The sequence below is a fragment of the Papilio polytes genome, unplaced genomic scaffold (assembly GCF_000836215.1).
Source record: "Papilio polytes unplaced genomic scaffold, Ppol_1.0 DF821956.1, whole genome shotgun sequence".
NCBI classification, from domain to species: domain Eukaryota; kingdom Metazoa; phylum Arthropoda; class Insecta; order Lepidoptera; family Papilionidae; genus Papilio; species Papilio polytes.
The window spans coordinates 1897992-1911573 of NW_013527248.1; the positions used below are offsets into that span (position 1 = coordinate 1897992).

The window sequence follows — 13582 nt, forward strand, 5'->3', positions numbered from 1 at the left end:
CAATTGAAAACCATTTATAATTCTAGGAATATGTGTTGGCCAAATTTAGTTAAAGCCCATTGATGATAGAAGCTGTGATGAAATAAAACAATTTCACATCTCTGATCACTTTACAATTATGTACACACCTGTACTTTCAGGTAAAACTAAATGTACATTCACCAACAAAAATAGCTAAAACATTACTCGCTTATTACCTCGTGGTTGTGCAAACGCGTAAAACAATTCTATCTCATGAAAATAATATGAAAATGCGTACCAACTAGGATAATTGTAACCTAATTAAGCAGTGTCGCATTTAGCACGAGTGAGGCTCTTGTGTCACAAGTTGACAACATAGATGGGTCGCGTTGTCACGGGAACTCGGGAACCTCGGGGGAACTCAGGGAGAGCGGAACTCGGATCTGGGCAACAATGGTACAGTCGCGTCGGCGAGTGCGCGTCGTACAAATGAGGTGCATCATTAAGTGCGCGTTGCATTAGAGGTAATTGCGGGCTAATTAGGGCCTCATCCGTTGCATACTCACACAACAGTTCCTTAAATTCACACGCTAATAAATGTTGCGAATGTTTTTTCTAGCGATAAAATGAAAAAAGTGAATTTACTCGGCCGTGATGTTTGTAGTAAACAACTTTCGGAAGTGAGTGTAAGTTTTTGTTTATTTAAACTATGACTTAAAAAACAATTTTTGTTTCAAGTACACTTTTCTTCGCATCGTAATTTTATTTCATATTTGATATTTCAAATGTCTATGTTGCATTACTTAAATTCTATTATGTTTTTACGGACGACGCTGGGATGGTGTTTAAGTTGGCCGACATCTGTTTAAGAAATCAGTTGGATAACTGAGTTTTGTAAGTTTTAGACTTATAGGGCGTTATCGTCGCTTCGCGACAGAGCCCCCTGTAAAAACGTATGTTTTGACTAATAACAAAATTATAATTTTAAATGTTACAATTGCTGATTGTTTGCATTACATTTTAAAATGTCACATAAAATACTTTAGTTATCTGACCTTTCGTGATACAGATTTTAACTTATTTAGTCTTAAATTATTTCGCATTGTCTAATTCAATTAAACATAAAACGCGTTGCAGGCTTGTTTAGCGAACGCAACATCTCACACACTACTATAGAATAAAAACGCACACACGGCTCGTACGTATAAGCGAATGCACGCACACAGGTGCACGAAACATTAATTGTTCCTTCAATTTATCAACACGTAGGGTACTCGACGTCGGAACTACGCCTTTTCGAGATAATTATTTTGAAAATAATAACGGTTCGGTGGCGAATTTAATTACAAACTTATTTTCTTGTCATACGCCGTATGACCTTTGTATGTAAGCTACGAAATGTACATAAAACATGTTTTCGTAATTTTTTTATCAATAACTTTCGTCAAGAATCGAATGTTAATTTGTACTGTAAAGTAAGGTTTACTACTATATCTCAATCTATATTTATATTATCTAATATATTTTCACGCCATTAAACTTAGGGGGTAAATGTTTGGATAAAAACCCTAATGTGGGAAAGAGACCATAAGTTGCTGACAACATTAAGGAAGCAAGGTTGCTAGGTTTGTCATCGTCATGTCATTTTGACATTTGCAATTGATAATTTGACACATGTAAACAGTAACATAAAATTTCATAATTTTATGCGGATGAAGTCGCCCGGGAACAGCTAGTTATAAATATAAAGAGGAAAGATTTGTATTTTTGGGTGTTGAATTAACTCAAAAACTACTGGGCCGATTTTAAAAATTCTTTCACCGTTAGAAAGGTAATTTATCTGTGAGTAACATAGGCTATATTTTTTTAATTTCACGAGGGCGATTTCGCGAGCAACAGCTAAAAGTAGATTGCATTATAAGATTTATATTTTTTTATGTATTATTGGTAATAACTATTTGAAAAAAATCTTGCACCATTAAAAAGCTACTTTACTACTGTATGGCTATATTTTTACTTACACGCAGACTAACTAGCATTAGATTTATGTATTCACAGCCAAGTAAATCAAATTTTTCTTTTGTTTTGACTGTTGATATAATTGTATCGATTTAAACGACAAGCATGTTTCTTCACAAATACTTGTGCGAACTTACTGTTTGTATAACTTTGGGAACGATTAAAATTTTGATTAATCTCAATTATCTTTTAAAAAACTTAAAGCAAACTCATAAAAGAACTCGCAGAAATCATCTTGTCATTATTTCGAGAAAGTTCAATTTATTGCATATAATTATCGGTTTTGATAAATGTTCCGTTTTATCTATAGCATTCCATACTGATTCGTGTAACGTTGTTAAAAATATAGTATTAAGAATAATTTTATTTTTTTAATGTTGCCTGCATCTTTTTACATTTATATAAAATCTAAATTTCGTCACCTACTTAATAAAAATAATTTTATTGTGAGCAAATCCGTTCTACTTCTATACCTCTATATCTATACTAGTATTACAAAGAAGGAAGATACTATTGTATTTTTGTATGTATTTAAATAATTAAAAAACTACTGGGCCGATTTTAAAAATTCTTTCACCATTAGAAACATAATTTATATGTGAGTAACATAGGATATTTATATTATTTAATTTCACGCGACGAAGCCACGAGCAACAGCTAGACGTAAAAACAAAGAAAAGTACTTAGAAGTTTAAAAATATATAAAAGTATAGATGAAGTATGTTTAGGTAATTCCGTTAATAATTTCCGTCTATAACATTATAGATATCGAATGAGGTTAAATATGGAAAACAAAATTACGTTCCTAATAAAATTAAAAATGAACTGCGAAAGGTTAAAAAATATGCGTGAATTGAAATACGAAGTTTGATTTTTTTAAATGGGGTAATAAATAACGAAAGCCTCAATATTAATTTCATTAGGAAGCGTGGAATGTTCCAGTTTAAAAAATGTAACTTCGTAAAAAAAAATTGTATACAGCCAATCGTATAAAACTAGACTAAATAATAAACTTTATGGTTTTTATTTTACGATATTTCATATTTAAAATGAATTTAAAACATTTGTTAGTCTTATTATTAACTTCTATTTAAAGAACAAAATCTGAGGGCCTATTGGGAATATTCGTGAGAATGTTTACGTTATTTATGTAACGACATTGACAAAATTTGAATTATATTTATACAGTATCCCAATCAGGTGTAGAGTACATCAAAAATCTCATACAAAATCGTATGGAATATGTTCTCTCAACTATCACGGAAATTTTCTCAATTGACCCTCTGGTATCAAAAGGATAATTTTCACAAATCAAAAAACATGTTTTTCGGTTGTAATAAATTCACAGTAACTTGATTTGTAATTTCTTTATATGAAAAACTTGTTAAACAATGTGTAAAGTCAGCTGCAAATATATGCACACATTAACAAAGCGTCAAAAACTTCTTGCCTTCAGTTTTTATAATACGTATGCCCATATCTATGTTATTCTTCAGACTATTAATGTTTTAACAAACGCGTATACATCGAAAATAATAGTATATAATACTAGCTTTCGCTCGCGACTCCGTCCGCGAGGTATTAAAAAAAAAACCAAAACCAAGTAACCTATGTGTTCTTCCAGGCTATTCTCTACATGTCTGCCAAATTTCATTGAGATCCGTTCAGCAGTTTAGGCTACAAACTCTAACAAACATCCATCCATCCATCTAAACTTTCGCATTTATAACATTACTAGCTTTCGCTCGCGACTCCGTCCGCGTGGTACTAAAAAAAACAAAACCAAGTAGCCTATGTGTTCTTCCAGACTATTCTCTACATGTTCAGCAGTGTAGGCTACAAACTCTAACAAACATCCATCCATCCATCTAAACTTTCGCATTTATAATACTAGTATGATTTTTTATGTATTATAAACGTATAAATATTTATGCATCTGACTGTACCACGATGCACGTAATTAACTGATTACAGTAAGTTTCAACGAGTCTAATTAGCAACAATGAGTTTGCGAGGGAAGTGTAATTGTGCGTAATTAGGGAATAATAGGACGCGACGTCATTAGTATTAGCTTAGAAGATACTTCAACTTCTGCGCCCTTAAACTACTTCTAGAACCTTCAGTGTGGTGAAGGGTTTACAGTCAAGGACGTTTATTTCCTACCCATGTAAGTAGGTCGAAAATTTGTCACAACATACCAGTAAATAAATGCTAAATCATTCAAGTATGGTATTGGTATAGCTTTTGACAGTTGCTGTTCGATATTCGATCCTAATGGGAAGACATTTAAATTCTTTAACTGTACACTTTCAAGCGATGGTAGTAAACTGTACGCATACGGTATCACTGAGAATGGTTGTATGTAAAACTGAACTGTGTAATTAATTATATAGTGTTTGCTTTATGAATGGATTATTATTATTATTATTATAAAATTTGTAAAAGCGCCATCTATCCAATTTGTCCAAGATTAGATAGCACTTCTGTTGTATAAACATCAGCATTTTAGCATAAACTCTTTTTTGTCTTATTGAATTATCAGTTACAAAAAAATCAGAAACATTAATTAAGTTTTTCTTATAATAAAAATCTAATAACTTGTAAATAAAGATAAAAAAAACGTTAAAACATGTGTTTCAATGAAATGTCATGTATGTCTTGCATACAATGAAGTCAAAAAGCGGTTCTCGTTTTTGCTAGCGTACGTTTCACAATGATTTTAACATTTTAATGCAACTTTAATAGACGTCAAATGACATACAATATTTATCTAGATTGTAGGCCAGCAGAAATGAGGTATCAAACTTAATTATGGATGCGAGAATTAATGCTTCCAACCAGTAATTATGAGGTCGCATTAACTTAATGTCTTTGAAGTACTTACGCGCACACATATAAATTCTGTATAATGGATGCCGGGTACAATCGTCGACGAAAATTGTTACGTTACATTTGTATTTTTATAGAGCAAACGAGCGGATCCATCAGTTAATTCAACACTATAGCAAGCAGTTATATCAGAAGTTATAGATGCGTTGTTTTAAACGCTTTAAGAAGTAAGTTGAATGATGTAAGTTGTTGAATATTTCAGTCATTTACGTAGTAATAAGAATGTTGACATAAATGTATAATCTAACTAAATCATACCAATATAATAAATGCGAAAGTTTAGATGGATGGATGTTTGTTAGAGTTTGTAGCCTAAACGACTGAACGGATTTGGATGAAATTTGGCGTAGTTGTAAAGGTAATCTGGAAGAACACATAAGCTATTTAATTTGTTTTTTTTTTTAATACCACGTGGACGGAGTCTTGGAGTAACTAGTTTATACATATTAGTACACAGTTTTGAAGTGTAATTGATATCTTAATATTGATAAAATATAATCAAAATAGAATTTTGCAATCCGTCGTATATTAAAAATATACCTGAACACACTTATGTATTCAACAGTTAATATTTTCGTTTAAATATTTATTTAATGAGAGGTCTTATCCTCAGACTCTATAATCATAGAATACGCAATCTCGTATTACTAATGATTAATATAACAAGCTTTAATAATTTCATTAGAATGTAATTAAAAAAATATATTATGTTTTTAACGTTTACTACTCACATGTACAACAAACAACGAGGGCGCTAAAATGCCCTTTAACAGCAATCGTAATATAGTTGTTTTTAGCGCGAATGTACCGTTTATTCATTTGGTACATTTAATAATTGGTTCGCTCTACCATAACATAACCGGCGCGTGTGATAAAATAAACATTCGATTCAGGCTGGTCTAGACATGTATTTCGTCTGTAGTAATTAGATATCCTTGGACTGAATAAGACTATATCATAAACGATTCTTACATTATTAATACGTCTTTGTTACTAAATGTCCATTCTATTGAACACGAACCTGTTTTTTACGAGAAACATATTGTTGCTGTTGTCCAAACAAGTTTAAAATTGTAATGTCATCTATAATTAGTTATAAGTGTTAATTTATTTGTGTATGCAAAGGGCATCAGGACGTAATTGAAGATAATTTTGTGACTTTAAAGATTATTATTGAAGCAATGTTTTGCAGGATTTCCACCGTTTCCTTACCGCAGACGACATGTACAGTCGGCCCAGTAAAACTTATAATTGTATTGAATTTATGCAGCTGACTGTAAACATTTTTTTCCTTCAGGTTCAAAGACAATGAGTGTAACAATGTTTTTTGTACGCATGATACTGTGGAAGCCCAACGTTATTCTGACATTGAACTTTCGAACTTCTTTTACATATAAAGCCTTGAAAAGGTCATTCTTTTTAAGTTTATCGCTGTCACGTAAGTTGATCGGTTACCTATAATTAGGTACAGTCGTGGCATTAAGTGTTCGTATAATCAACTTAATACAATGGTGATAAATAGATCCAGTGTTGGATATCGAGTTTGAATACATTATCGCGTATAGATATCTCAACATTTGAGCGTATTAACTATTTAAATGCTCAATTTACGGATAAACAAGATTTAATATATAACTCTGTATATATTGTCAATGACCGACGTCTTTCTCCTTTTTTATATTAACTAGCGACCCGCATCGGCTTCGCACGGGTCGATTATTGATACAATTAAGTGTTTATATCTAGCTGTTTGCTAGTGACTTTGCCCGCGTGAAGTTAAAAATTTATAAAAAAGTAGCCTATGTTACTTACAGATAAATTACCTTTCTAACGGTGAAAGAATTTTTAAAATCTGCCTAGTAGTTTTTGAGTTATTTCAATACATACAAAAATACAAATCTTTTCTCTTTATAATTATAACTAGCAGTTCCCGTGCGACTTCATCCGCATAAAATTATGAAATTTTATGTTACTGTTTACATGTGTCAAATTATCAATTGCACATGTCAAAATGACATGACGATGACAAACCTATCAACCTTGCTTCCTTAATGTTGGCAGCAACTTATGGTCTCTTTCCCACATTAGGGTTTTTATCCAAAACATTTACCCCCTAAGTTTAATGGCGTGAAAATATATAGCCTAAAGCGTGACGTAAGTGTACGGCTTTACATACAAAAATACAAATCTTTCCTCTTTATAATATTAGTATAAATAAGAAACGTCTCAAATAAACCGTAATGCTCTATTTTACACGTATTAAGCTGCCTCTTGAATCACTCTTTTATAAAAAAACTGCATCAAAATCCGTTGCATAGCTTTTCAAAGATCTAACACACATAGGTACAGACTGTAAAAAGCGACTTTTTGACCGGCTTCCCAAAAGAAGGAGGTACTCAATTCGTCGGATTTTTTTTATACTATGTAGTATTAATAGAAATGTATACAATATAAACACATTAAGAATTATTAATTATAAACGTAATTAAAATATAAAAATTTCTACTGTAATTGTGTGTTAAATTATTTATGTAATTTGTTATAACGAAATAACAGTTATAACGATTAGTTTCCATTACCATAACACACGTACAAGATGTCATTTCTGTTATTTCCAAGGAGAATGAAAAGGACAACTGCAAACTGCAAAGTTTTGTTTCACTCATATAGGCCACATGTGACAGTTATAGTCGTATTTGCGTTAACGTTTTCCGCACGGCCAACACCAGAAAATTGTTTATAAAGTGCGTGAATGCAGCATTATTTATGTAATTATATCAGCACCAAGCTACATTACATCCTGTCTGCAATTAGCATTAAATACCTCATTAAAATAGATAATAGTAGAATGGGCGCCTTGGTTTTCCTTATTATGTACGTAACGATACGCTGATTGTATAACTAATATAGGTCGGCTAAAAAGAAACTATTATTGTAACCGCGACTATCCGCATGCATTAAAAAAGTAAGTAACCAATGTGTTCCACACTAAGCTCTACTTCTATGCCAAATTTCATCAAGATCCGTTCAGCCGTTTACGCTACAAAGTCAAACAAACATCCATCTAAACTTTTGCATTTATATTAGTAAGATTATAGATATATTTGTTTTTTTGTTTAGATAAACTAATAACTGCCAGATTTTGTTAATATCGAGTCATTTAATTCAAGTCTATATGAGTGAACCCTAGGTATGTAAATAACTAGAAAAGTCAAATAAACAAATGAACTACTATACGCTTTAAGTAGAATTCATATCAAATTGTAGAAGTTTTTTTTACTAGAAGGTTGTATGCGGCCTCCCGAATTCGCTGAAATAGCGCTAAATAGCTGCTAAAAACAGATGGATAACGTACTTTTAATGAATGGATGAGTGGACGCACAGTAAGAGGACATTTCCAATTCCTCGTTTCCTTCACCATCAAATCCACTTTTCCTTCCCATCTTTTCCTCTTAAGAAACGGGTGGAAAGGGAAAGTGACTAAAATGAGGCCTCGACACGGAATGGCTTCCACTTCACGCCTGTTTTCTGTGTGGTCGTGGTATTGCACTGGGCGAGCCGGCCCATTCGTGCGAAGATGTTAAAGCGGGCTCTACCACTATGAAAGTTTGTACCCTAAACGGCTGAACCGATTTCGTTGAAATTTGGCATAGATGTAGAGGATAGTCTGGAAGAACACATAGGCCTATTTTGTTTTTATTTTTCTTTAAATTCCACGCGGACGGAGTATTGGGCGACAGCTAGTATATTAATAATGCACATTAAGAGCGCGAGCACATCTTTGACTAAAATATAGCTCTACTGTTTAGTCTCGCTTTGATTCCCATGAGGTTATATGAAGCGCACACTACTTGATTTTTAGTTGTGCAACTAAACAGTTGAATTGTCTGCGAAACAATCGACAATCGCACAACAGTTGTGCGATAGTTTAATCACTGGTGTGCGCCCGCACTTAATGTTGTTAATATGTTGCCAATATTGCATTAAAAACGCTATTGTATACAACAATGTTTATTAAGTACAATTATGTTCAACAGATGGCAGCACTTTTTGTTACATCGTATACTAATCAATAGTAAGGACTCGATCAAAAAAGCGATCGCATGTTTGTAGTGACGTAAGAACTTTGTCATTATCGATTCCTTGAAAAAGAATCGATATCGTTTGCATAAAAGTATCGTAACACATGAATAAACATATGTGAGACAAAAACGGCAAAACGGTATATAAGGAATGCTATTGCTACAAATATGCCACTTTTATTGTTTTTAAATTAATGTACCATCGTTATCTTTTAATTAAAAAAATGGACATTAACATGTAAAACAATCAAAAGATCGATAACAAGCTGTTTCACGCGACTTCGCTCGTGTAAATTAAAAAAATGTACCTTACGTTACTCGTAGATAATTTACCTTTCTAACGGTGAATGAATTTCCAAAATCGGCCCAGTAGTTTTTGAGTTATTTCAATACATACAAAAATACAAATCTATACTCTTTGTAATATTAGTATAGATATAGATTAAATTACGAGGTTTCGTAAGAATATTTAATCTTTTATTTGCATAAGAATAGATAAATAAATTAAAACTATTTATTTGTCGTTATTACTTAATGATAAAGTAATAACGACAAATACTTAATTTGCATTTAAACATGATTTGGAAATCCTAACCTTTTAACAACGCTTCGTTTTATCAAAGCTTCAAGCTCGTTTCCGAGCGACATGTCATTAAATATTTTTTTTACATTTCACTAGCACATGGCGCGATGACAAATAACTAATCACATTTTTCCAATGCGATTAATCGATTTAAATAATTCTTTTATATCGATTTAGGCATTGTTTTAATGTATTTATTAGTTGCCAGTATTAAAAAAAATTAGTAATCTAATAAAACAAAAACATGACGCACAACCCTAGTTACGTAATTTGTTTCATAACTTCGTAAATAGATGGCGTTCATCTCGATATTCCCATAAACATTTATTCTCAGTCTGACAGAAGTTATGATTTTTACCAGTCTTCGATAATTTAATTCATCTGAGTACAGAAACCTAACTTAGTTAAAATACCAATGAAATTATAATATACAAGAGCGTTAAGATACAATGTAGTTCTATTTAATAAACATGAAGTTAATGAAGCGAATTTTTCTTTACCATTTATCACTAAATGTCGAAGTATAAGTAATTTGCTACTTTGTAGTTCCAAACAACAAAACACATTCCTAATTTAAAACAGTCATTAAAGATAAAACAGAAGGTTTGATAAATGACTTTTTTTACGTAATAAAGAATTACGAGAACCAAATAATTAGAGTTAATGAGCAAAGGGACGTTACCCCGCGCGATACGATCGACTCTTTCTATTCGAAATTGAAATGGTAATAATGTTTTTGCATGCGCCGCATTAGTCATTCATTTTTAATTAGTCCTTTTGTATTCTACTTCGTATTTTTTAATAATTAACTACAAAAGCATTTTACTTGTAATATACTTTGTTACACGCACTTTTATTTATAACAAGATATTCCATGTAACTTCAAGATCGATTTGGTAATTAAACAATAAGATAAAAAGTTTTAGTAATAAGTATTACCATTATTAATCTATTACTTAATTCGTCATATTATTGGTATATCTAATCCTTAATTTCTCGAATAAACATGTACAAATTGTCACTATGAAATCAGTTTGGAATGCTTACCCTACTTGTCTCACAACAGCCGTTGATTAGTAACCCACACATGCAAACCCACACATGCACACACAATGTGCACACGTGCTTGTGTAGCGTCGGCCGAGTGTAATTACACTCATTGTCACTTAATTACAAGCAACATTTGTCATCGCACCCACGCTCCGAGCCGGCCTTATCTGTACACCATTACGGCCCAATTCTCAAAGTCGTAAGGTCGCTATTCTGACAAATTGACGACTTTTAAACGTTCCTTGATAATTGTCAGCGATAATTCTTGATAGCGGGATAAAGTATTTGTTGTGATAACATTAGATTGCATCGGATAATAAAAAGAAGCCGCACTGTCAGAGAAAGTTTTACTTCTAGTTTAAGAAACATAACATTTCGATCTTGGATGTCACTGATACGCTTTTAACTGAAGATTAGAAGACATACCCTATCTTAAAAGGTTCAAATTAAAATTGAAGTAAAGGAAATTTACATCACTAACCTGTTAATACTGTTTAAAGCAGCTGCTCCAACATTGTCCCTTTCGTTCCTCTCTCTGGGACCTCCGGCGAATCTCTCAAAGGTTTCCCTCTCTTTGTAATGCCTGTCGGAGCGCGGCGACGACGACCGCCTGCCTTGCATTTGTTGCGGCATATTGTTCTGTTGCACCGTCTGCAGAAGGTTGTGATTCGCTTGCGGCTGTTGCTGAAGTGCTTGCAATAACTCCTGAGCATTGGTCGCTCCGTTGGTCAAGAAGTTTGGCAAACCCGGGTTCAATAGCGCATTCGATAGCGTTGGATTCAGCATGTTGGGTCTAATGTTGGCCGGCTGTTGCGGGTTGGAGTTTAGAAGCTGGTGAGGTTGGGCCATCGCTTGGAGGTTGGCCAGTGACGTTGACACTACTTGGCCGTTGTTGAGCGCTAAGTTGACCATTTGGTCGTTTGAGTTCACGTGGTTGACAGGTATCGTGAGGATGGTTTGCGTTGCGATTCCTGTTAAAGAGCATTTGTATAAATAAGAATTGAAACTGTATAATAGTTTAAACAGATTCGATCTTTTGTTCTGACTTAGCAATAGAATAATTACCCTGTGAGGTGGGTATGAGGAGCTGCGCGCCCTGTATGCCTTGCACCAGCTGTCCGGAGGCGAGGATGAGTTGTGGCATGGGCGAGGGCAGCGCTGGTGGCAGCATGTTGCTATTCCCCACCGGCGTCGGCGACCCCATGCCTGCTGACAATACAATATACTGGTGAGAACAAAGAACAAATACAAAAAAATCCCGATAACGAATAACTGCATGGAAAGAATACGATCATCATCTGAATTGACTCCTAAATCAAATTTGCAAACGGTTCAGGCACAATGGAACACATCAAAGTTTATGGACATTGATAAAAATTCGTGAAACAATTACAAGTGTAATAAATGTCAACACAATTGCTAAATGCGCATCATTGTTTTTAGTTGTTTTGAGAATCGTTTACATTGCTCAATATTATCTTGTCTCTTGCAAGTGTTAAATTTCAAAACAATTGTGTACAACCGTTAATCGAAGCTATAAAATCGATGTTCTGTTGTCTCTACATATAACAAAACATCGATAATGACTGCGTCCCTAATCGTACAATGTATCTACATATTTAGCTTACAAATTAAAATTTATTAAATAGTAAACGCATCGGTCACGGCGAAACATTCTTTGGACGTTCGAAACATGGCTTTCTACAACGAAAATTATTAATCGAGACAATAAAATAATATAGTTAATTACAAAAGACGCCGAACGTAATAAAACAACGATAGAGAATTACACAAAGATCCATCGGCAACCGAGCAAGACTAATTTCCCCGCGAACAAAACGGCCCCACCAAAATCTAAGGCATTATCAATGCGTCTTACACGCCCGTTAAAGTCAGCATTAACATAACGCATTCATATAAACCATGACATTTCAAATTTCGTAATAAATGCTCTTTCCTGCGCCGTATCAATTAAGTGCCGAAAAAAATATATAATTAGCTTTATTAAGACAATAAAATTCTTAATGATACCGCAACACACGTAACATCCGTGGCGTCGTGAAAAAATATATAATTATACTCATTATTTAAATAGGTTTTTTTTATCCATCAGGGCATAGTTTAATGGGCGGGCTAGCGAGGCCGCTATCTCACTTTCATTAAATCGATTGGTTTCGGTAATCGTCTAATTACGAGTCACGTGATGCCCTTAGTCAAGAGTTTTAATGCACAAATCGTGTCTCGCTGATTATCCCAATCTGTTTAATTCGATCTAATTAGTGGCCTACCCTCCGCCGACTCGAATCCCGCTTCAAATGGTAATGTGGCGAAAAACTGGAAAACGAAGTGGACATCGACTTGGGGGGTTTTTAATTTAGCTGATTACTCTAATGGACTAAAACTATAGCACTAACAGATATTTTGATAGCCATTTATTTGCACACAAACGTAGAAAAAGATTAGATGTTTGTTTTACTTCTGCAAACGCTAAAAGCGTTTGATAAATGCCACATAAAATCAACTAATATTATATCATTATTTAGACAATTGATCAGCCTCAATATTATACTTGCATTTAAAAACGATTGTCACTTGTTAATGTTACATTTCTTAGCAATAATGCATCATTATACGCAAAACAACCTAAATACATTTAAATGATATGTAGGCGCTGAATTATTGAACGATAAGATACGCAATTCTTAAAGGGCACGTAGATTATAATTTCACCTCTATAATGTGTTACGATTGCACTTTACGATCTCGGTCATGGTAACTAATTCTAGTAAACTTGTCAAACAGTTGCATAAATTAGCTCGCAAACGTAATGAGATTGAATGTGGATTTCTACAAAGATAGAGGACGACCAAAGAAAATAAATGAATTATGAAAAGTATGTGTACAAAGGAAAATAATACAGTGTTTCAATTTTAGTTATAGCGCCCTCTTTTGATCAATGCATACATAAACATTTCTATTCCAATAATACAACTAATGC

At 33.4% G+C, this 13582-nt stretch overlaps 1 protein-coding gene across 9 annotated transcripts in view; it reads right to left on the reverse strand.

Annotated features, from left to right (window-relative positions):
• LOC106107647 (POU domain, class 6, transcription factor 2) overlaps nt 1-13582 on the reverse strand; it is a 123577-nt gene that overhangs the window by 19230 nt on the left and 90765 nt on the right. For 7 of the 9 annotated variants that reach the window (XM_013288600.1, XM_013288597.1, XM_013288594.1 and 4 more), the window contains 2 exons: nt 11650-11793; nt 11066-11555 (listed from right to left, as the gene is read on the reverse strand). In XM_013288600.1, the coding sequence (XP_013144054.1) occupies nt 11066-11555; nt 11650-11793 (634 nt within the window). The remainder of the gene's footprint in view (nt 1-11065; nt 11556-11649; nt 11794-13582) is intronic. The other 2 variants (XM_013288596.1, XM_013288595.1) reach the window with 1 other exon arrangement.